The 25,669-nt window shown below is 40.6% G+C and overlaps 1 protein-coding gene across 1 annotated transcript; it reads right to left on the bottom strand.

Annotated features, from left to right (window-relative positions):
* Nucleotides 1–21,145: 21,145 nt before the first annotated feature.
* LOC128743907 (uncharacterized) lies at nucleotides 21,146–22,520 on the bottom strand. The gene has a single exon (XM_053840600.1). It carries the CDS (start codon nucleotides 22,508–22,510, stop codon nucleotides 21,146–21,148), a length of 1,365 nt encoding a protein of 454 aa, XP_053696575.1. The 5' UTR covers nucleotides 22,511–22,520.
* Between the last annotated feature and the right edge of the window lie 3,149 nt (nucleotides 22,521–25,669).

The raw sequence follows: 25,669 nt of genomic DNA, 5'->3' as shown, positions 1-25,669 counted from the left end.
ACCGGCAGCCAACCCGGGAGAAGAAGTTACAACCTCGACTTCAAACGGAAATATGAAGGTCTGGCTGCTGCTCGGAGGCTGTTTTCAATATGTACCTTATACATGCTTTGTCGGTGCCCCGGTAACTACCAGAGGCAGTGAGGCGACGTTGGTTCAAATTTTCTTTACGCTTTACGGATTGAATTCTGCCTGGGACGTCTCCCATTTCTTATGCTGACTGCCATCGTTAATAAATAATGAGTGCAGGTTTGAATAATTGACGATGTGAAAATATTGAAATTTTGTGTGTACGATTCGGCTTAAAGCCAAGGTAAACTGCTTTACGTTAAACCGAATTTTATGTTACAGCAATTTTCTAACGCTAGAATTTCAATCCACCCACCGAACATTTACTCGAGTTCAGGTGATGTCATCTGAAACCATCGTCTGTTGCCATCATTCTGAACAATGAATTAAACTAAGATAATATTCTATTTAAATTTCTTCAATTCACCTTAACCTTTGATTCCGCTCACAACCCTTCGCCATCGCCCTCGGCGGCGGGCCGAGGAAGACTGCTCGCTTCAAATCCCAAACGGCACAAACAAGTCGAATCATAAACAGACAGAGGCGCGGTCGCACCTGAGTCTAAGACTGCAGTAGATTTTATATCGCAAATTGTCTTTAAACAAGCTTAGACAGATAGAGAGAACTCGGTCGGAGCAAGGGGCACCGAATAGCAGTGCAACTCAATAAAATGTAACTAAGCTTTGCTTACACACAATTTTATTAGATTTCGCCAACAACTATGGCAGCTCGGTTCTTGGAGACTGGAGAGACGGCTCTAAACACCGACGGTGCGCCCGGTAGCCCCGGGAGGCAAAACGATTAAGACAAAGCAGCGTACCTTTTCCTTGGCAGCAACCAGCGCCGACCTTCCTAGTAGGAGACGCTTGTCTTGGCTTAGCTTGATTTGATTCACAACTAGGAATGTCAACAATTGGAACGATTACGACTCCTTCGTACGGTTATGACCGACCGGAGGAAACCGGAGCAGCCCTACTCGTCGGTATGTAGATATAGAAATTATTGCTAACAAGACCGAACAGAAGAAAGATCGTTTCACGCATTTGTGCATTTAATTTGTGCAGGTCGCTCCGTGGTGAGGCCTGAGGAGCAATAGTCGTTCAGGCCAAGTTTGTTGGTTTACGAGGTAAATAGAGGACGTAAGCTTGTGCAACAGTAGCTGCGGTATTCGGATAGGATTACTTTAATAGTTGTTTAGTTAATAACTAAAATACACAGTCAATATTGAGATGGTGGAGTTATCGCAGATTAAAACAGGCTGTCTATAGCAATTGATTATTACAAAAAATTGCATTCAATGCGACTATGTCAAGCTCACTCTCCAGTGCAAAGGAAAGCTGCGAATTTACTACACCCAGAGTACATATTCCAGTTGCGAAGCTACGTTGAGAAATTGCAATCAATTTTCATGATTCGATTTTAATTTCTAATTTTTCATTTTTCATTTTTCATTTTTCATTTTTCATTTTTCATTTTTCATTTTTCATTTATCATTTTTCATTTTTCATTTTTCATTTTTCATTTTTCATTTTTCATTTTTCATTTTTCATTTTTCATTTTTCATTTTTCATTTTTCATTTTTCATTTTTCATTTTTCATTTTTCATTTTTCATTTTTCATTTTTCATTTTTCATTTTTCATTTTTCATTTTTCATTTTTCATTTTTCATTTTTCATTTTTCATTTTTCATTTTTCATTTTTCATTTTTCATTTTTCATTTTTCATTTTTCATTTTTCATTTTTCATTTTTCATTTTTCATTTTTCATTTTTCATTTTTCATTTTTCATTTTTCATTTTTCATTTTTCATTTTTTTTCATTTTTCATTTTTTATTTTTCATTTTTCATTTTTCATTTTTCATTTTTCATTTTTCATTTTTCATTTTTCATTTTTCATTTTTCATTTTTCATTTTTCATTTTTCATTTTTCATTTTTCATTTTTCATTTTTCATTTTTCATTTTTCATTTTTCATTTTTCATTTTTCATTTTTCATTTTTCATTTTTCATTTTTCATTTTTCATTTTTCATTTTTCATTTTTCATTTTTCATTTTTCATTTTTCATTTTTCATTTTTCATTTTTCATTTTTCATTTTTCATTTTTCATTTTTCATTTTTCATTTTTCATTTTTCATTTTTCATTTTTCATTTTTCATTTTTCATTTTTCATTTTTCATTTTTCATTTTTCATTTTTCATTTTTCATTTTTCATTTTTCATTTTTCATTTTTCATTTTTCATTTTTCATTTTTCATTTTTCATTTTTCATTTTTCATTTTTCATTTTTCATTTTTCATTTTTCATTTTTCATTTTTCATTTTTCATTTTTCATTTTTCATTTTTCATTTTTCATTTTTCATTTTTCATTTTTCATTTTTCATTTTTCATTTTTCATTTTTCATTTTTCATTTTTCATTTTTCATTTTTCATTTTTCATTTTTCATTTTTCATTTTTCATTTTTCGTCTTTCGTCTTTCGTCTTTCGTCTTTCGTCTTTCGTCTTTCGTCTTTCGTCTTTCGTCTTTCGTCTTTCGTCTTTCGTCTTTCGTCTTTCGTCTTTCGTCTTTCGTCTTTCGTCTTTCGTCTTTCGTCTTTCGTCTTTCGTCTTTCGTCTTTCGTCTTTCGTCTTTCGTCTTTCGTCTTTCGTCTTTCGTCTTTCGTTTTTCGTCTTTCGCCTCTAGTCTGCCGCCTTTCGGCTGTCTGTTTTCTGTATTATTCTTTCCCACATTTTACCAGTTCTATTTTATTTTATTCTCTTTTGCTGTCCCATTTTTAAACTTTTTTCCGTTTTTTCTCCTTTTCTGTACCATGTTCTTGGTTTTTTCTCTCACTTTCCTATAATTTTTTTTCTCTTTTCCATTCGTTTTCCTTTTTCTGTCCCATATTTCCTGTTACGTTATTCAGATTTTTTCGTTTCCTATTCCATGTTTGCTTATTTTCAGTCATGTTTCCCTCATTGTTTTCATTATTTTTTTTCGTTTCCCGTCTTTTCTCTTCTCTTTCTCCCTTTTCTCGATTCCAGTTTTTCTCGTTCCGTTTCACCGTTTCTTTAGTCTTTTTACTTTATTTTTTGTCCCATTCTCTTGATTTTTTTCCCATCGTTCTTCTTTTATATATTGTTTGACCTCTTTTTCTGTTTTTCTCGTTTTCTCTATCGGAGTTCGTTTTTCTCTCTAGCCATTTTTATTTTTGTTTCTCGTTTCTCTTGTTTTCTTTTCTGTAATCCCTTAGTTATCTCGTTTTCGCACTTTTCCCCTCGTTTTTTCACTTGCACTCTCTTTTCTCGTTTTATGACCCGTTTTGCCTTCGATTCTGTCGCATTTTTTCTTTCGTGTTTCTTTTTTTCATGCCTTTTTTCTTTTATTGTCTTTCTGCTCTGTCATTTTTTTTTCTTTTATACAAAAATACAAAAAAAATTAATTCTCAGTATTAAACTCTGTCTGTCTGTCTGTCTGTCTGTCTGTCTGTCTGTCTGTCTGTCTGTCTGTCTGTCTGTCTGTCTGTCTGTCTGTCTGTCTGTCTGTCTGTCTGTCTGTCTGTCTGTCTGTCTGTCTGTCTGTCTGTCTGTCTGTCTGTCTGTCTGTCTGTCTGTCTGTCTGTCTGTCTGTCTGTCTGTCTGTCTGTCTGTCTGTCTGTCTGTCTGTCTGTCTGTCTGTCTGTCTGTCTGTCTGTCTGTCTGTCTGTCTGTCTGTCTGTCTGTCTGTCTGTCTGTCTGTCTGTCTGTCTGTCTGTCTGTCTGTCTGTCTGTCTGTCTGTCTGTCTGTCTGTCTGTCTGTCTGTCTGTCTGTCTGTCTGTCTGTCTGTCTGTCTGTCTGTCTGTCTGTCTGTCTGTCTGTCTGTCTGTCTGTCTGTCTGTCTGTCTGTCTGTCTGTCTGTCTGTCTGTCTGTCTGTCTGTCTGTCTGTCTGTCTGTCTGTCTGTCTGTCTGTCTGTCTGTCTGTCTGTCTGTCTGTCTGTCTGTCTGTCTGTCTGTCTGTCTGTCTGTCTGTCTGTCTGTCTGTCTGTCTGTCTGTCTGTCTGTCTGTCTGTCTGTCTGTCTGTCTGTCTGTCTGTCTGTCTGTCTGTCTGTCTGTCTGTCTGTCTGTCTGTCTGTCTGTCTGTCTGTCTGTCTGTCTGTCTGTCTGTCTGTCTGTCTGTCTGTCTGTCTGTCTGTCTGTCTGTCTGTCTGTCTGTCTGTCTGTCTGTCTGTCTGTCTGTCTGTCTGTCTGTCTGTCTGTCTGTCTGTCTGTCTGTCTGTCTGTCTGTCTGTCTGTCTGTCTGTCTGTCTGTCTGTCTGTCTGTCTGTCTGTCTGTCTGTCTGTCTGTCTGTCTGTCTGTCTGTCTGTCTGTCTGTCTGTCTGTCTGTCTGTCTGTCTGTCTGTCTGTCTGTCTGTCTGTCTGTCTGTCTGTCTGTCTGTCTGTCTGTCTGTCTGTCTGTCTGTCTGTCTGTCTGTCTGTCTGTCTGTCTGTCTGTCTGTCTGTCTGTCTGTCTGTCTGTCTGTCTGTCTGTCTGTCTGTCTGTCTGTCTGTCTGTCTGTCTGTCTGTCTGTCTGTCTGTCTGTCTGTCCTTATAGAATTGAAAACTACTAAACCAATCGGCGTGAAAATTTGCATGTAGAAGTTTTCGGAACCAGGGAAGGTTCTTATGATGGTTAGAGACCCCTCACCCCCTAAGAGGGAGGCTCCCATACAAATGAAACACAAATTTCTGCATAACTCGAGAAGTAATCGAGCAAATGGAACAAAATTTGGTATGTGAAAGTTTTTGGAGGCAATAATGTTTTCTATGGTGAATTAGGACCCCTTACCTTTTTAGGAGGGGAATTACAACCCCTTCCCCTTCAATAGTGAGGGGGGGCGCTTCTATACAAATGAAATGCAAATATCCTCATAATTTATTAGTTAATTCCTTGCAACAACTTTGTTATTACGAAAACGGTTTTCGAATCAAAATAAGGGACTACATTCAAAGTAGTATCAAGGAAGTTAGCAGAAAAAGTGTCTTTTGATTGCTCAGGTTTATTTTGCTTTATTTATTTGCTTTATTGTTAAGAATTTTCATTTTGCTTATGATTTTAGTTGAAAAATCTTGAATTGTTTATTTCAAAACGCTATATCTCGAGATCGGCAAAGAACAGGAAAGAAGGTTATGAGTGATTCTTGTGTAAAAAATTCTGAGGAATACGATGGTGTTGAAATTTTTGAGATCAAATTGTACTCATTGAGAGAAAAATGCAAACTTAGTTTTAAAATCGAAAACAAAAATTCTTGGCAACACTGTCGTTAAAAACTAACATCTTTTTTGGATTTCTCAGATAATTTTCCTTGAAAATGTAGAAAAGAGTTTCTTTCGGATTACTTTCGGAGATATAAGCCAAAGAAAATAGGCGGATTTGACGAAAATGAGGCTTTTTCTTATAAAGGGGGGCTCATAAATCGAGGGGATGTCCAATCGGCACCAAACTTGGAATTTTTGTTTTTTGGTCCAAAATGAACAATCTGCCCGAATTTGGTAAAAATCCAAGGAGCTCGATTACAAGTTTGTACTTTTTCTCGGTCACTTGACGTGGAATGACCTATAGGTTTATTTATTTTCCTAGATCTACTGACCTCTATTACTTTCCTTCAGTTGGGTCACCCCTACGAAATGGTACTTTCTACGAAAATATTTTCCGTGAAATGGCACATCCCGCGTAAGGTTTTTCACGAAATGGTATTCTGCGAAACTCTATATGTATTCCGCGTTATGGTCAACCGAGAATTGGTGTTCCGCAAAATGGTATTCGGCGAAATGGTTTGTAATGAAGGCGAATATTTAAATGCTATCCGCTTTATTTTATCAGGCTAATCAATGTTTTCTATTTTACTGTGAGGAAATTTTGTATATTAAAACACGCATGAACTTTCTAAGACAAGCCATTCATAATTCTAATCTGGAAACAAATTAACATGTTGCATATAAACCATTCAAAAGCCATGTGTTTCCAATAAGGTATTATGACTCTGACGCTCGACATATGTAATCAAAAATTACAACAATCTCCCCAATAACAAACATAACGTCATACCGCCACATCCAGCTGCCTAGCGAAGAACAAGTTCATGAAAACTTTATCAACCGGTTTGAGCGAAGAAAACTCACTCTACAGCAGCAACTCGAACTCGAGGCAGGGCACCGAGAACAGGCCGATGTCTCCGGGTGTTGATTGATAAATTTTGCACAGCATTACTTAATTTTCGCGAATATAATCAACAAACCGTCGAGTGGAAAAGCGAAGCGAAGCGACGGGGAAAAAATAAACAGATCTCATTTCTCATTCCCTTCGGCCTGCGCTGCTGCTGCTGCTGCTCAAGTTGCTGTATGGCTCCCATCCGAGGGGCGTGGGTCGGAGGCTGACTGGGTCGGAGGATGTTTGTCTTTAGAATCAAAAGTTCAAGCCAGACAGAAGTTGGCTTAGGGATTTAGCTCGGCACAGGGGGAAAAGCCAGAAAAGACCCGGTGCACAGGCACTTCGGCTGTAAAAAGGCTGCCGACAACATAAAAATAAATGTTACTTGTTTCTTACTGCGCTCATATCTCCTGGCCGCGGTCGGATGTCTGGCTCCCGGTGAACTGCGCCGTCGAATGAATGCGCTGCTGGGTGGGGGTTGCAATTGAGCGTGTAACTGAAAAGACTAATGGGAATCATGTTCTGAACTGAGCACACTGGGTGTGAAAAGTTCTGCTGAAAAGCATTCAATCTAGTCCGTTCAGAGGCACGTTGTCACCTTCCAAGAAGCTCAGCGAAACTTAGTCTACTCTAAGGCATATTAATATTTTTTACTTTAGGTTATTCATCAGGCCGTTTAATATTGATATCTGCCAAGATGTTCAAGTAGCAAAAAGTGACACCCATTATGCTGACGTTTCACGCTAACACTCGGTTCCATTGGCATTATCTGCCGGAGCTGATCGTCATCTACGATAGCGTACTTGGGATCGAGTGCCCGTCGTCTTCGCCGAGCACTCGTCGAGCTGATGCACGACCCAGTGCAAAACTGATAGTGAGTCACACAATGCGACACTCATTCTGTTGACACTTCACAAATGACCCGCAGAATGCGGTGACAATGAGAAAGATGCGATATCCGATTACGTCTTTACGGACCAATTCTCCCCCGTGGCCGGCCGTTTGTTGCCTGCTGGCGTGCGAGGTAAACGGATCAAGATCAACGACCTGCCAGCTTCTCCGTCTATAGTCTCTGTAGTCAGAAATGCGCGGAATTCCTACCCAGTTTCACCTTTTCCAAATGACAACGACAACAGCAGCGCGAGTGAGGTTCGTGATCTGAACCACCCAAATAAATGCACGACCATTCTATTTCTCGCGATCCGAAACGCATTCCCGTGACAAAACGGTTTAATTAGTTAACCTTTACAGAGCGCGGTCCCCCAAGGTGCTCGTACTCGCTAGTAACTACACGCTAGTTGTGTGATGCTCGGAAGGAAATTAAAAACTGTCGAACACCTAATCCGAAAATAAAACAACAATCGCGATTGCACCAACTATTTACGGTGTGCAAGAAGAAATTAATTAAGGTGCAAAACGCGATGCCCTTTGGGAGGTACCTAAACCTGTATTCGATCTGGTTGTTCAGCGGAGACGCAAAACCAGAGCGAGGCTCGTTGCTTCCGAGCAAAGTAACAGCTGTTTCGGTTCACAGATAAAGGGATAACTCTATGGATAGGTTTTTTCTGCCTGTTTAGGAGTTAAGGAGAAAATATTTGTTGTAAATTTTTGTTACTTTTACAGTTAATCTGTCACTTCGTCAATATTTCTAACAAAAAAAACAAAGCCTAGGTGCTACATTCCACATGTCACCACGCTCACCACACATTTTGTATTGATCACAGAATTTTACGCTCGAAAACTCCAAGTACATCGATCAGCTTCCTTCAGCGTCCATAATCCATGTCCATGACGGGCCACCGGGAGGAAGTTCTGTAAAGCGCCAGTTTTGTGCGAATTTGCAAACTACGGGACTTCAGCTAGCTACCTAATCCATAGAAAGCCTAATTGGCAGCTGCAGTTCGTCGTTTTACTTCGTGGTTTACTCCGTTGTCACATATTACGAGCAGACCAAGGTATATGAATTCCGTCATATCGTTCCTCACCCAGCTCCAATTCGGCACCAACACCATTTGGACTCCCATGTTTCCTGCCAGCAGCCTTGTGTACCTTTTTTTTGACGGTGTTCAATATTACGGCTTTCTGTTTAAAAGGTCTAAAAGCGTCTTCCACTGCTCTACGGTTGGGCTTGGAATATCGAAATCATCTGCAAGGCCAAGAAACATGTGAAATTTCGTGTCGATAGTCCCGTTCGTTTACACGTTTGCTCTTCGTATTGTACCTTCCTAGGCAATGTTGAATAACAAGTTAGAAAGTGCATTCCCTTATTTCAGTCTAACCAACGTCACGAAAGTGGCTGAAGTCTCACCCGCTATTCTGACTCATGATTTTGGGCCATCCAGCGTCACACGAATCAGGGTAACTATTTTCGTCGGGAAACCATCTTCTAGCATTATCTGTCACAGCTTACTTCGTTTGACTGAATCATACGCCGCCTTAAAGTCCACAAACTGCTGATAAGTTTGCAAGTTGTACTTCCGGAACTTGTCTAGTAATCGACGTAGGGTAAACATTTGATGTGTCTAGAAGTGACCCTTATGAAATCCAGCTTAGTACTCGCCGTTGAAGAACTCCGCTAACGGTCTTAGTCTACGGGAGATACGGGAGAACACCTCATAGACAGGAAAACAATGTAATACTTCGATAGTTGTTACAGACGAGTCAATTCCCTTTTCTAAAAATATGGCAAATTAGGCCATCCAACCAATCCTCCGGGATTTGTTCGTTGCAGATCACAGACATGGCAACATTTCTGCGCCTCACCTTTTTGTAGAAACTTCGTGTATCGTTGCTGGCAAAGCACGCATTCCTCGTATTCGCATTTTTTTACATGGCACTAGTCTCATTATGCCTTTCTATGTTCTTACATGTAGCCGCAGTGAGCATGCGAGGTCTGGTCTGATTCTTCTCATCTGTTTCCCACGTGTCCTACTTCTCTCATAGTTGCTTCAATGGCACCATGGAGGTTCCTCCACAGCCCACCTATATCTTCTTCGTTTTCATCCTGCTGTTCTGCGATTCGTCAATCAAGTTTTATGGCATATTCTGCTGCCACACCATCTGCTGTCAGCGGCTGGATGTTAAAACGCAGCATCTTCTCAGTGCGAGTTTTCGCCGCGTTCGACAACCTTGCGTGAATCTTACACACGTCGAGATAGTGGTCAGATAGTTCTGACTTTCCGACCACTACTAACGGGTGGCAACTAAAATTTTGGATTTTTTTTCAGGCCCCTATGCACATCAACAAACGAGCTTAGAGAGAAATGACAGTTTGTATGTGTTAGCTGTTTCTCTCCTCATTCTGCCGGTATTTTTTGTTTTCTTTATGCTTGCCAAGTTTTGCTTAAAATGGCGTCAAAACAAGAAGCATTTTGCGAACGCATAGTACACTTCCAAGAATTATACAAAGGTCTCGGCAAAAAGTAACATATCCCAAGATCCTCAACAAAATTACTCGCAAGCAAGGTAGTGGCAAACTAGCTTAAATTATGCACGCAGAAGGACGTCGTTCTCTTTTTCGTGCCTTCAACAATAAAGATTCCGTGAGCCAGCCACGTAGCCCGAAATATTTTGGCTTACATTTTTTAGAAAATTTCAATACAGAACAACTATACACCAAGCTAAAACTGTAGCACAAGTATATTTTTAAAGGGTACGCCTTTGAATAACAATATAACGGACATCGTTTTGTATCTCTCATAGTCTTTGAAAATTCTCAACTATGCAGCTCTCCGTTATTCGGAACATTCGGCATGAACAAAGGCGACGAACTAAGGATATGGAATGGAGACTTGGGACCTGGAAATGCAAATCGCTCAATTTCGTTGGTGCCAACAGGGTGCTGCTCGATCATCTAGAACCCCGAAAGTTTGGCATCGTGGCACTGCAGGAGATCTGTCGCAAAGGCGAGAAGGTGTGGAGGATCAGTGGCGGCAAAGCCCAATTTTTCCAGAGCGGTGGAGCGACCAACGAGCTGGGAACGGGCTTCCTAGTGTTGGGCAAAATGCAGGATCGCATAATGGACTAGAACGCGATCAACGAGAGGATGTGCGTGTTGAGGATAAAAGGCCGTTTCTTCAACTATACCATCATAAACGTGCATTGTCCACACGAAGGTAGATCCGACGACGAGAAGGAAGGGTTCTACGCGCAGCTGGAGGCAACGAACGACAGTTGCTCACCACGGGACATCAAGATCGTCATCGGGGATATGAACGCCGATCATCAACTTTGCGGCTTCCCGGGGCTTGGTGATCAAAAGCACCTTCTTTCCCCACAAAGATATCCACAAGGCCACCTGGAGATCATCTGACCAACGAACCTCGAACCAAATCGACCATATTCTCATCGAGGGCCGGTTTTTCTCGAACATCACCAACGCACGCTCCCTACCGAGTGCGGATATTGACTCGGACCACTACCTAGTAGCAGTACATGTGCGCTCAAAACTATCGACGGTTTATTCCTCGCGACAAAGTCGCCCTCCTCGGCTAAACATTCGGCAACTAGACAACCCGCGAACTGCCGAAAACTACGCGCGCGTACTGGATAAAGCTTTGCCTTTCTCTGTGGAGCTAGATGCTTCGAACCTCGAAAACGGATGGAGTAGGATACGCTCGGCCGTCAACAAGGCCGCAACCGCGGTGCTAGGTGTGGAAACCTCGAGTGCACGAAATGATTGGTTTGACGGGGAATGCCAAGAAGCGATAGAGAGGAAAAAAAGAGCTTGGGAAAACTATCTGAACATATCCATGAGAGAGAATTTGACCAAGTATCGACGAGCGAGGAATGAGTTAACCATGGTCCTGAGGAGGAAAAAGCGCCAGAAGGAGGACAGAGATCGTGAGGAGCTAGAACAACTATTCCGGGCTAATGATACCCGCAAGTTTTACAAAAAGGTGAACCAAACTCGCAAGGCCCTCACACCAAAACCTGACATGTGTAGGGACGAGAGAAGGGATCTAATCACAAACGAGCGCGTGGTGGTCGACAGGTGGAAGCAGTTCTTCGATGAGCACCTCAACGGCGATATAGCAGCAGGAGACGCAATGGAAGTTAACCTCGGAGTACCTACAAACGACAACAGCGTACCGGCTCCCTATCTCGAAGAGATTCGGCGAGAAACCGACCGACTCCCGGCTGAACTCTATAAAAATGGTCAAGAACCACTAGCAATGGCACTTCACTGGCTGATTTCAAGGATTTGGGAAGAAGAGAAACTACCGGAGGAGTGGATGGAAGGCGTAGTCTGTCCCATCTACAAAAAAGGGCGACCGGCTAGACTGCTGTAACTACCGCGGCATTGCGCTGGTCAACGCCGCCTACAAGCTACTCTCCCAGATTTTGTTGCGTCGTCTATCCCCAATAGCAAGAGATTCCGCAGGGCAGTATCAAGCGGGCTTTAGGGGGGTCCGTGCTACGTCCGTACTCGATTTCAGGGCAGCATACGATACAGTTGAACGAGAACAGCTATGACAGATAATGCACGACTACGGTTTTCCGGACAAACTGATGCGGTTGATCAAAGCTACTCTGTAACGAGTGAGCTGCTACATGCGCGTTTCGGGGACACTCTCAAGTCCTTTCGAATCGCGCAGAGGGTTACGGCAAGGGGATGGACTGTCCTGTATGTTATTGAATATCGCTATCGAAAGTGTGATCTGGCGAGCGGGCATCGAAACGAGAGGAACGATCTTCAGCAAGAGCAGCCAACTCCTAGCCTTTGCAGACGACCTCGACATCATTACTAGAAACCGTGGAACGGCGGAGGCAATCTACGTCAGACTAAAAACGGAGGCTAGGAGGATAGGGTTACAAATCAATGCGTCGAAAACCAAATATATGGTAGGAAGAGGCTCCAGAGAATGCAACGTTTACCTCCCACGGACAGTGACTATTGACGGCGATGAACTGGAAGTGGTTGATGAGTTCGTATATTCGGGATCTCTGGTCACCGCCGACAATAAAACGAGTAAGGAAATCCAACGACGCATTCAAGCTGGAAATCGAGCCTACTTTTCCCTCCGCAAGATACTTCGATCTGGGAGCATGCGCCACCGCATAAAGCTGACGACGTACAAAACGCTAATCACACCGGTAGTCCTCTATGAACTTGAGACAGTAACTTTGCTTACGGAAGACATACGTACACTTGCCGTTTTTGAACGAAAGGTGTTGCGGACTATTTTTGGCGGAGTGCAAACGGAAAGCGGAGAGTGGCGGAGACGTATAAATCACGAGCTACAGGCACTGCTTGGAGATATTCCCATCGTACACCTGGCGAAAGTTGGGAGACTACGGTGGGCCGGCCACGTCGCAAGGATGCCGGACGACTGTGTAATGAAATCCGTTCTCTTCAAGAACCCCACCGGCACCAGGAATAGAGGGGCTCAACGTGCTAGATGGCTTGACCAGCTTGAAGCCGACTTGCGTGTGTCGAGACGCGCAACGAATTGGCGACGAGTAGCCCAGGACCGAGTACAATGGAGAGGAATTCTTGATACGGCAAGAGCCACCCCGGCTCTCGGCTGAATAAATGCTATAATACCAATGAAAATGATAATATTTCAATTTTTAATTTCAGGTATTCAATACCAAAAGCGTCTTACTGATATTGATATTGACAGCACCATTCAACACGTGACAGCACCTAGTGAATTAACCCCTCACTGCAAAAATCATTGTGACATATTGAACTGAAATAAATCTTCTCTCGATCTTTTTCAATTGGTATGCTGTGATGTCGATTTTAACTAATAGCTGCATTCATTTTCATTGGAACTTTCATTTAGAAATTGAACAATCGCAACCCTGCTACCACGTTCTTCGTCGGACATTAAATATGACTCCAATTTTGACTAATTAGGGCTTAGACTTTGCGTCTTATTAAACTGAAACAGGGACTTAAAATTGCATTAAAAATTGAAATTGAATTAGACTTGAAATTGGATTTAAAATTAAAGTTAAAATTTGACTTGAAATTGGGTTTGAAATTGGACAAGAGATTATACCTGGAATTATATTTCAAATTAGACTTGACTGAAATTAGACATGAAACCCATGTTTAAATTTGAGCCCAAAGTTAGAATTAAACCAACGAACCAACAAACCCAAAACTTAAAATCGGCCATGCAGTTGAACTTGACATTGAACATTAAATAATACATGAATTTGGACTTATTTGAACTTTACTTCCAACTGGATATAGAAGTTTTACCTACTTCAAACCCGTTATAGACCCGAAATGAAACACTAATTTTAACCGTTTATCTTCCCACACGTTTCACCTCCTTTATTCATTTCCTTCCTCCCAGATGGCTTCAGGTTAAGATGCTGGCTGGTCTAACAAGCCAATCGGCTTATGCTCGAATCTCAGTTGGAACCGGATTTTAGAGTCAAAAGAATCGTAGCACTACCCCCTGTACTTTATCAGGTGGCTGCGAAGTCTATCGAATAAAAACAGAAGGTGAAGTTTCAAAAAACGAAATATAGCACCCAGGCTTCGCTTCTCTTTTGATTTATTTTCTTAATTTTGTTCCGGCCCGACTTTTCACGTTTCGTTACGTTTCGCTTCTATTCTGTACCGGTTTCTAGGTTTTTGCTTTCACTTTTTTGCGTTTTTTCTCTTCTACTTGCATTTTGATTTTTCTGTCCCGTATTTCGTGTTTCATTGTTCAGTTTTTCTTCGTTTCCTGGCTCATTTTTCTTAGTTTTAGTCCTGTTTGCCCTGTTTTTTTTTTTGTTATTATTTTTTGTGATTTTCTCGGGAGTATTCACTCTTTCCTCTTCCCTTTTTATGTCTCTTTTTGACTTTTTCCCTAATTTCCTTCTTGTTTTTTGTGATCGGATGTTCCGTTTCGCCATCTTTCTGGCACATTTATTCAGTTCAGGGGCGTAGCCAGAAATTTTTCTTAGGAGGGGTTTTACAAAAAAAATTGACATAGCCTAACCTTAAGGAGTTTATTCAGGAAATGGGAAACTATTTTCAATTATCATAAACTATTTTGGTTGATACTCTGGGTTCTTCATTTGACAAAGAAAATCAAATTGATAAAAAAGAAAGTAAATGTTGAAATTGCGCCTCCCAGTTGACATCGTGGTACGTTGTATATTAAAATCTTGGTTAGGAGAGACTATTAGAGTCAAAAGGACCGAGTCCCTTCCAGGCGTGGCAAAAGTCGAGACAAGTTGACAGCTTAACCTGCATGCCCTTGAGAAGAGGATCCGACGAGCAAAATCGAAACGAGAGACTCAATTTTCAGTAAAGGTAGCAAACTTCTTGACTACGCAGATGACTTTGATATTGTAGGCCGAAACTTCGCAACTGTGGAGGCCATCTGCGCGAGACTGTAAACGGAGGCTAGTAGGATTGGGGTAAAAGTAAATGCGTTGCAGTCCATACATGATTGGTAGATGCTCAAAGAGACGAACGTGCACTTTCCGTGGACGATGATCGTTAGGATCGCTGCACAGTGGTCCCATTGGTATCAGAACACGCGTTTTTTTAATTGTGCCGAAATGGTTGATTATACTGGGTAAGTATGTTCAGAGAAATTTCTCAGCGTTAAAAGCTCTTTCATATGGCATGAACGATTATTTGATTAATCCCCCTAAAAGTTAGATAAAAAATTTATTTTTTGAACAGTAAGAGATACAGCAAAACAATGTTCTACAAAATGTATGAAAAGATTATTATAAAGAACTTTGCCAAAGAAAGTAACCTTCTAGCTATTATAGTTTTAGAGATAAAGAACAATTTTTATGGAGACTTTACGAAAATCAATTTTTTGACCACAGTTGTTTCTACAGTATTTATACGCATTAGACATGTTCGGCAAAGATTTTCTAACAGTCAAGTTACATACTTTTGTAGAATATAGTAACTTGCTATCGTCAATATTTGCGGAGAAAATTAAAGTTTTCGTTTAAAAATTAACCAATTTTCAACAGCAATAACTCCCAAACATGCAAATATATTCAAGCCATTTATTACCCATGTGAAAGTACAAGAAAAATACTACAAAATGCAAAACAAATTAGCTTGACCCTGGCTATCCCTCTACCAAAACACTCGCATTGAAAATTGTTACTCGGTTGAATTTAATATGGCGTAGTGATAAACCGTGTTATCCCGATCAAGTAAAGTGTGCAAAATAAATTATGAAAATGTGTAATCCAAGCAGCATGGATTATTAAGATTTTCAAAATTCGTTTTCGGATGAAATTTAATTACTGCAGTTCGAGGTGTACAAATTTCGAAGTGTATTTCAAGATACTTCATCGCTGTTACTGTGATTATCAGACCTCAAGTATTATCAGCTCGAAAGCTGCATCACTAAACACGTTTTCTGATGAAGAACTGAAGACAGTAACTTTTTTCGTAAAGTACGGTTGCGATGGAAGATGGAACCGCAGATCTTAGCCAGTATTAGCAAACATTCATTGACGATGATGGCACGAAGTCCAACTCAAGCCTTTGTGTCACTTCAATTGTTGCCATGAAAGCAGTAACAAATGGAAAGAATATATTCCTAAATCCACATCCATCTTCGACCAGATATGTTTCTTTCAATTAGCCTAATTAGATCGTCTTCGACCATGTATTGCCGGCCGTTACATCTCCAGTTTGCAAAGGAAACGGCTGCACTAACGCTGCAAGAAAAAATTAACATAGACCAGCAAATCGCAAAAATTCATCCTACATCCATTGAATGTGAAGGTAGAACGGTAGTGGTTACGAGCTGATGATGACAATGGTGGACAAGGACATACAACAGTTCCGAACTCATCACACAAGAAAGATCTCCAGAATGGTTACAAATACGGATCTTCTGCCGTCTGTTAGAATCTTCTGATCCGGTAATTTCTAGCATGAGGGAACTACCAAATAACAAAAACGCCATGTCCTCTGAAGATGTACCTACTGAAACTGTTGGTCAGTACATATGATATGCACAATAATAGCGATAGTGAGGATGAAGAATCTTCAAATACATTTCGAAATTCGTACACCTCGAACTGCAGTAATCAAATTTCATCCGAAAACGAATTTTGAAAATCTTTTTCTCTACAAATAATCCATGCTGCTTGGATTACACATTTTCATTATTTATTTTGCACACTTACTTGATCGGGATAACACGGTTTTCACACTACGCCATATTAAATTCAACCGAGTAACAATTTTCAATGCGAGTGTTTTTGTAGAGGGATAGCCAGGGTCAAGCTAATTTGTTTTGCATTTTGTAGTATTTTTCTTGTACTTTCACATGGGTAATAAATGGTTTGAATATATTTGCATGTTTGGGAGTTATTGCTGTTGAACATTGGTTAATTTTTAAACGAAAACTTTAATTTTCTCCGCAAATATTGACGATAGCAAGTTACTATATTCTACAAAAGTATGTAACTTGACTGTTAGAAAACCTTTGCCGAACATGTCGAATGCGTATAAATACTGTAGAAAGAACTGTGGTCAAAAAATTGATTTTCGTAAAGTCTCCACAAAAATTGTTCTTTATCTCTAAAACTATAATAGCTAGAAGGTTACTTTCTTTGGCAAAGTTCTGTATAATAATCTTTTCATAAATTTTGTAGAACATTGTTTTGCTGTATCTCTTACTGTTCAAAAAATAAATTTTTTATCTAACTTTTAGGGGGATTAATCAAATAATCGTTCATGCCATATGAAAGAGCTTTTAACGCTGAGAAATTTCTCTGAACATACTTACCCAGTATAATCAACCATTTCGGCGCAATTAAAAAAACGCGTGTTCTGATACCAATGGGACCACTGTGCGCTGGTGGCCGCGTTTAACACAAATAAGGAGATCTTGCGGCGTATTTAAGAAGAAAATTGAGTCTACTTTGCCCGTCGCAAAACGCTTCCATCCGCAAACGATAGCCACCGTACGAGGCTGACAAAGTACATAGCCCTTATTAGACCGGTAGTTCTTATGGGTTTGACGATACTCACGGAGGCCATGCCCGCACTTGCGAACAATATTTGACGGAGCAAAAGCTAGAAGCGGAGAGCGACGGAGGTACGAATCTCTTTTTACATCCATCTATTTGTCGTGATTTTCTTTTGCGTCAATATTTTAACGTACGGAATGTCATCTCGTTGTACGTCTAAAATTTGAATTAACGACCACCCTTTTGACGACCGATTGTTCTTACGCTCCATAATAATGAACGTTAAATAAGATTTGCGTGTATATGTATCACGAGCAGCAGACACAACTTGGGGATATTACCATCGGACATCTGGTGAAGCATACGGTAAACTACGGTGGACCGGACAGTCATAAGGAAAACGGTTCTAAATCACAACCCCACGGGCACCCAGAACAGAGGGACCCTACGTGCGAGATGGGTTAACTTGGTCTTGCGATTTTCCCCTTCTGAAAAGCCTGGGCTACGAGTAAACCAAGATTGAGTTGCATGCTGCCGACTAGTTGAAACAGCACGAGATCTATGACGAGGATCGTACAACTAGTCCCGTAAATTTTCCTGTGCTCTAAGCAATTGTGTGGGGGGGTCGCTACGCCCATGATTCAGTTTATTCAATTATTCAGTCTTTGGGTCCTTTTTGCCTTTCTACTATATAAAAATAGTATAGGAATCACTCCGAAAATCGAAAGATAGCCTAGTGGAACATACCATTCGACTCAGTTTCGAAAACTGAGCATTCTCTCTCTCTCTCTCTCTCTCTCTCTCTCTCTCTCTCTCTCTCTCTCTCTCTCTCTCTCTCTCTCTCTCTCTCTGTGCGCGTGTGTGTGTGTGAAACGCTTTTGATTGAGCCAACTTTTCTCGGATATGGCTGGACCGATTTTAATTATATTGTAATAAATAACTAAATATGGGTCCTCTCATACCAGCGAAAATAACAAGCGCCGGAAATTATATCAATCATGTTTTCCATCCTCAAGCATATTTATGGCGCTGCTTTTTCACTATTTCTTTGATCTCATCGTTTCCTAAAACATCCAACGGGCAACATCGTATAAACGATACGATCAAGCTAATAACTATTTTTTCATTAAAGTTTATTCAAAAGAAGCTCACGTTTTGATTTTCATGCACAAATAATTCACTGAAAGAGCGCCAACTAAGAGAGTCCAATTTCTCTTTTTCGTTTCAAAAAAATAATTATTGCGGCAGTAGAAAGGCTAGGTCTCACCGCTAGGTGGATTATTTCGGGTTTTTCTATCCTCTTCGGCTTTACTTTACATATTCCGTTTTTCGTCCTTTTCTCTTTCGCATAATCTTTTTCTTTAGTGCGTTTTTTTTTCCTTTTCCTGTCATATTTTCCCGTATTTTGTCTCATCTTTCTACTTTTATATCTCGTTTGACTTTTTCCCCATTTTCATCGTTTTCTTGTATATATTCTATATTTCTTTCCGTTGTTGGTATCGCATGTTCTGACCGCTCCGTTTCTTTTTTTTTTGTTTTTCCTATCCCGTTTTTCGTTATGAGTTCTTGTCTCATTTGTATTACTTTTTTACTCGGTCCCGAGTGTCGTTCGGTTTTTAACACCTTTTGACCTGTTGACGAATGTTTAATTCTTTCTATTATTATGTCCTGATTTTCTTCCTCTCTATAGCAACCTGTTTTGGGTTTCCGTTTTATTCCTTTCTTTCTCTGTTTTCGGTGATTTTTCTTCATTTTTTTTCTTCTTCTGTCGAGTTATTCCTTTTTTTCAGTTCTCGTTTCTCCATTTTCCTGCTCCCGCGTTTTCTCCTTTTGGTTTCCTCGTTTTCTATCCCATTTCTACTACTTTTTTCCAGTTTATCTTTATTTTCTCTCTCATTTCCTTCATTATCTTCTTGGTTTTTTCTTCCAATTGTTTTTGTTTTCTTTTTCTTTCCAGTCTCTTCATTTATTGCTTCGTTTTCCATCTTTTGTCTACCGTTTTCCACTTTTTTCTTTTATGTCATGTTTTCTCTCTCACCACACTATGCCGGAGTACTACATCTAGATTCATCGGTAATCCATCTGTGAATCTGCTAAGAATATTTACTAGCATTTTCATAAGATGCTATTTTCTCTGCGTTATTTGATTCATGAGATATAAATTTTTTGAATTAGGTGAATAGATACTCAGAAAATCTGAGTTTTCAGCCATTAACACAGGAACAACAAACAATGTTGGCAAGATACGAGCCCCAGTGCTCCCAAGCCTGACGGGCACGCCAGTGATGATGGAACTCGGAAGTCCTAATCGGTCAGTATATTTTTGGCATAAGTAAATTAATTGCGTAAAAAATTTCTGTCATCTTACGATTATTTGATAGCTTTCAGGTAAAAGTTTCCCTTTGATAGGTTGGTTTCCCACCTTCTGTTAAGGTCTGGGCACGCCAGTGTCTTTAGGGTAGGACAAAACATGAACGGAGAATTGGATAATAGAGGTGTTACTTGAGGTGCTTTTATTAGTTTCGTAATTCGCTATATTTTGCCAAACTCAAATTTCAAAGTGAATTTAGATCCCAGTGACTAAAATGATTTTGTAGTATTAAAATTTCAGTTTACAAGCCAGTTTCAGTCACTTGGATCTAAATTCACTTTAAAACTTGAACGCCTCAGGCACAAAGAAAACTCTATTCCGTGTGCGAAATTCCTACGTATTTTATTTGCTGTAGTCATAACAACTAAAATAATTCGAAGATCACAGGAAATACATTATTAGTTCGCAAAAAGCACATAAGGAGCTAAACTAAAGCACTTTTACCTCCGCTTGTCTGTGCTAACCGTGTCCTTCGGTTATCAAATTAATTTGCAAAATTCATCTCCCCCCCACCTGGGAGAAGGAAGCCAGCGAGCGAGCGAGCGATGCAGGCGATGCCGGTCGTCGAGTTGAATTCGAACAAATGAGCACAAGATCATAGCCGGAATGGAACCACACCACACCGCAAGAGATGACCTTACTGGATTAGCGATGCCATAATTACCACGCTACCTGGTTGCCACCTGGTCCTTTATCACCCACCGGACCGGACGGTACTCCGGTGCGGTGCAGCAGCTAAAACGCAGTGAATTGTAATTAATTGCTGATAAAGCTGCCACATTTTTAACCTGCCCGAACTAGTCCAGGGCACTTGGAAATTGCGTCCCCTCTCTCTCTCTCGTTTTGGTGTGTCCGGACTCCGGAAAAAGATGGCAGTTAGAATTTAATTAGCAACAAGTGATTGAAGGGCCGCCGCCGCTGCCGCACGGGGACACATGCTGTGTGCCATCCATCCCACTGCGTGTAATACGTCTTTTTGCCTTTTTATTACAAGCAATCAATCAGTCAAATGGTGTACGAGCATCCCAACGACAACGAACGGGCGGCGGGGATCGTTTTTTATTCTCCCTTCATCCCTCCCGTAGGCGTAGGTGAAGGGCACTTGTTGGATGCGACCAACAACCACCAGTAAAACATGGGAAATTGTGATACGTTCGAGTGTTCTTTTCTGCGACACACAGGGACTGACGATACCGGGAGTTGACTTTCGGGATGTGATATATGCGAGTAGATAAAATAAAAAACGACATCCGAAACTACACATTCGGATCGAACAGAAGAAAAGGGGGCAGTTTTTTTCCTTCCCATTGATTGACGACAGTTGAGCGAGGGTTGTTTCGACTGGCTTGATTAGGTTCCTAATCTTCCCTAATCGGAGCGAAGTGGTTCTCCAGTTTATCATTTCCGAACAGATCAATCATTTATCGATTTATTATGGTTGGCAGTGGTTGCATGCAACCGATTCAAACCGGATCTTCAAAGGATACTAAAAGAATTATTTATTGCAGTTTTCTTAAAATCGCAAGCATCTACAATGCTACTTTGCTAAATCTACATTCTAGAGTCTACGAAGAATTCGCTACATCCACACGCACACGACTTCGTTCCTGGAAGTGCCACCAAATTAACTTACGTCTACAGCATATATCTAATGATGTCGGCCGAAGTACGATCGATCCTGCTCGTGCTGGGCACCATCCTGATAACCACCGGCCGATCTACCACTCATCGAGTACTGCCGACGGATAGCGGAACCTCCGGTTCCCGGCGATTCCTGCTGGGCGGTGATTTCTCGAATTATTTTGATCGGAGTAGAACTCACGTACTTGTCCTCCTTGCGATCGCCCGAGTTCCGATCGTCGTACTTCGAGGTGGACGCTTTATACGAACTCAATGGCGATTTCGTTGGGTAGAATGGATCGAAACGATTGTTGAATTTGTTGTAATTGCGATAGCGCAGGTCTACGTTCGGTGGAGTTCGGACGATCTCCGGAAGGGTGGCATAATAGATGATTCGACGATTCCTTCTGGGGAACTTGTAAACCGACTGAGGTGGAACCGACGGTACGTCCATGACGTCGTTCGTCAACAAATAGTTGCGATCGCGGTAATACGAGGGAACGTCAAATCGCTTGTCCGGGTAGTAATAATAGTTGGGGAAAGTGTACCGAGGAAAATAGGTATCGTAATCGGTGTCATATCTGCGCTGATAGTAAGTATCAAAACGGTGCGGAGCTGGCGGATGCATCCGATCCATCATATCCCGATGATATTCATCGTATTTGTTGTAGATTTTCGGATACATTGGTGATTGAGAATGCGCTGGAAAGGAGTCGTAAAACCTCGGTAAAGTCGGATACTCGTAATATAGTCTAGCCAGTGGTTTCCGGTATATCTCGGGAATAATTTTGTCTTTATCCTCACGAGATTCCGAGGAATCGGTCAATGTTTTTTTCTGCGTGATAAAATTAACCCTTGGGGCGCGAGCTTTAATACCCTCGCTCATCATTGAAGCCTCCGCCTCCGAATCCAGTTCTTCATCAATCGGTTGCTTAAGCTGGTAAGGCGTTTTCGCCCAAGCTTCTATGGTTCGCTGATGCAACGTTTGCTTCTCCGCCTTCGGCGGCTCTTCACTAGATTTCGGGTCCTCCGTAGTGCTAGAACTTTCCACCTCAATACTACGTCGATTTCTCCTTTTGATATGACGACCCTGTTTCTCGTACCAATCACCGTCATAACGTTGTCTAAAGTGACTTTTCAGCCCGGGCGATTCCAAAACCCGGTAGGGAATTTCCCGCTTGTCTCGAATCGCTCGATAAAAGAACGGTTCCAGCAAACTGCGCTGCTCGTAGAAATCGTCCTCCGGATTTATTTCCGTACCGGCCGATTCCAAATCATAACCCTCTAGAATTTCCATATCTTCCGGAATATGCATCGAGCTAGCGGCGACGACAACCGCGACCGCGAGCACGGCAGCCGGCCACGGGAACAATGAACTTCGAAGGCGAGCCATTTTTGTTGGACTGCGGACCTAAAATGAAACAAAATTAAAAGAATCAGAAGCTTTGAAATTCGGAGTGGGATGGGCTCAACCAATTGTGTTTTGTTGGAATTTAAATTTGGTAGAATCGAGCGCAGCTCGAATTTTGGTTTTATGCAATCTAGATTCTGACTGTCTGTCCGGTCCGGGAGCGGACAATGAAGTCACATTTTGAATTAGATTGACCGATATGTACCCAGCTCAATAGAAAAGCGGAAAACAAAACAGTCATCAGTCTGATTGAAACAAATAAGCTTTTCGTCACAGCTCGTGGCGTCAAGGTCAGCACACGGCTAGTGCTACCGCATTGCGCATTGTTTCACAGCATAATCACATCGAATGTTACGTCACAAATGGGTTTTGTTTATCCGCTCACACTCTTAGCCGTCCTTTCCAAATGCTGTGATCTATTACCACGTAATAGATGAGTACACTCGTCATGTAAAAACAATTAGTGTAAAATATTTGAGATGTGATAAGTTAAAAAATTGCTTTGATGCAACTAAAATGTGACGTTTTGAATGATAATAACTAATTATTAGATCTGGTGAAAAAAATAACCTTTTTTTAATTTTCAAGCAAGACCTTAGTCTTAGAATTTCTAAAAAAAATTTACGTGAGCGTAGTGGAGGGATTTATTGCAAAAATATAAAAAAAATCCTGGTTTCTAATTCTACCCGAGAACATGACGAAAACTTTTTCGATTTTCTCGAAAATCGTTCCTTTTAAAAATTCATAGCATTCGAACCATACATCGTAGGTATAACAATTTTTTGTTATAAAAATACCGTGAACGTACCATATTCTGCGCAGTTAAGACATTTTTATGATTCCTCCGCTATTATAAGTATTCTAGAGTTAAATTAATAACGTTGATAGCAGCAACATGTAGTGCCACGGTCTATAATATCTGGTAAAAAACATGGGAATTAAAAGTCGACCAACAATTGAGTATATCTTTCGTTTTGTAAATTTATTCACGGTGCCTAATTCTGCGCACTCTCTTGCCAATGTTCCTAATTCTGCGCATGTTTGTTCCTAATTCTGCGCACCTAAAAAGTAACAATAAACATTCATACCATGTTGTTTATGTCTTTATACGCTGAAAGCACATCAAAAATCCGACATTAGCCATTACCATGATTAAATCCATGATCTGGCCTTCTTCTGCTGTCCAGGTGGCACAGGAACATTAGTATCATTTGGATTGGCTTATTTTAAATATTTTATTGGCGATAACGTGAAGGGCGAGTTCATTCGGGTTTTCTGTATACTGAACATTACACTTTAGACTAATACTAACAATTGTGTTTTCATATAGAAACCACTTCCCCACTCTCTGACAGCTCAATGAAGTTCGACAGTCAAAAAAAATCAGAAGACATGGTTCCATGAATTGGCGTTCGTAGGTTCGGACCCCGAGCCGTTACACAGGATTCCAATCAATGCTAGTTAAAGGTTCTACTTGAATTTCTATGCCTCTATACCTCAGCCAATTGGGAGAAGTTGCGTATTTTTTCGCGATTTCTTCATAGGATACATTACTGCGCAGAATTTGGAACATGAAAAAAAAATCTATGCCTAAATCTGCGCACTACTGCATCGCATTTTTCTAACGAAAACAAGGCATGCAATCACTCTTTTTGCCTAAAACATGACTAAAACTAATTATTCCTTCTAATTATGCTGGGTAATTTGATCATTGCAAAGAATTTCGATCATAAATTTGTTAATTTTCTAAAAGGACAGTTTTAGCGTTGGCGCTAACGTCGTTGTTTTCTGACATATAAAATACTTTCAGTTTCACTTTAATTTATTTCGCTGTCAAATATTATGGCCCTTTTGTAAATAATGGCGTAATATTCAACAGAGATTTATAAAAAAATAACACAATGGTCATAGTTATGCACAATGTTGAAAAATACATATATAAATAACAATGCGCAGAATTAGGAGCAGTCACGGTACAAGAATTTCAGGTAGGTACAAAAACAACGCAATCATGGAATTTTGGCCACTAAAAGATTATGAATCGGCAAACAAAAAAAAATTCAAAATTTCCAAGAATAATAACGTAGTTTCTTAGAGTTTTCTACCACCATCGAAAGTTTTGTGAAAAAATATATTTCCTGAAAAAATAAGAATAAGAAAAATAAATTATTAATATATTGAGTACCAGCGAGCCACATGCCCTGGCGGAGTGGCGGGTGTTGTGGGTTCGAATCCGGTTATATTCTCAGATTATAGGTTGATTCAACCCTTACACCTTCCAGCACTGGACAAAAGATAGGAGTCACCACATGTTGGCAATTTAAGGCAACTGCTATTTTATGCCTTCATAAACGACGCAACGTTACCACCTTATGAAGGCGGAAGGCTTTGAAAATCGATATTATTTAGTGACTGATAACGAGCCAGTCGTCGTATGTTCGAATCTCAGTCAGGAGAGGCTGTTAAAGTCAATCGAATCGTAACAGTAGCCCGCAATTGTTATGTACTCTACCAGCTGGTTGCGAGGCCTGTCCTATAAAAAACAAAAGCACGAGTTCCGAAAATGGAATGTAGGTTTTGCTTTGCTTTGCATAAACAATTAATTTTTATTGAGTGTGGAGCAATGTTACGCCATCGCAGTAGAAGCACAATAGTACTTGGAGTAATACTTCACTAGAGACTAACTATGAAGTTAACAAGACCAATATTGTAGTCTTGGGTTCACATTTAAGATCGTGTGGGGGTTACTCACCCGTAGCACAGGATATCGCTTATTCCAACATCAGAACATGCCTCGCGCAATACACCATCTCAGCAGCGATACATTATACATGAACAAGTCGGTACAAAGACCTGACTGCTGAGCACAATCAAGTCGTTGGCAGTTAGTTAAACAAGTATAACAAGTAAGTAAGTAAGTAAATAAGATTCTCCGCGACCAGTAATTTGGTGTTGCACAATGGCGACTGTGACAGCCTGTCACTGACACAGGACAGTTTCTGTTCCGACAAGGCCGAGTCACATATACCAATCGATAAGGTTCGATGAACTAAGCAATCTGTGTGTGTGCGTGTGTGGATGCCGACCCACTAAAACCCTACTCAAATCTCCAGCCTCAATCCCACCTTATCCGTATTACTT

Source organism: Sabethes cyaneus, chromosome 3 (genome assembly GCF_943734655.1).
Source record: "Sabethes cyaneus chromosome 3, idSabCyanKW18_F2, whole genome shotgun sequence".
Taxonomy (NCBI): Eukaryota; Metazoa; Arthropoda; class Insecta; order Diptera; family Culicidae; genus Sabethes; species Sabethes cyaneus.
This window is presented reverse-complemented; position numbering and strand designations above follow the sequence as displayed.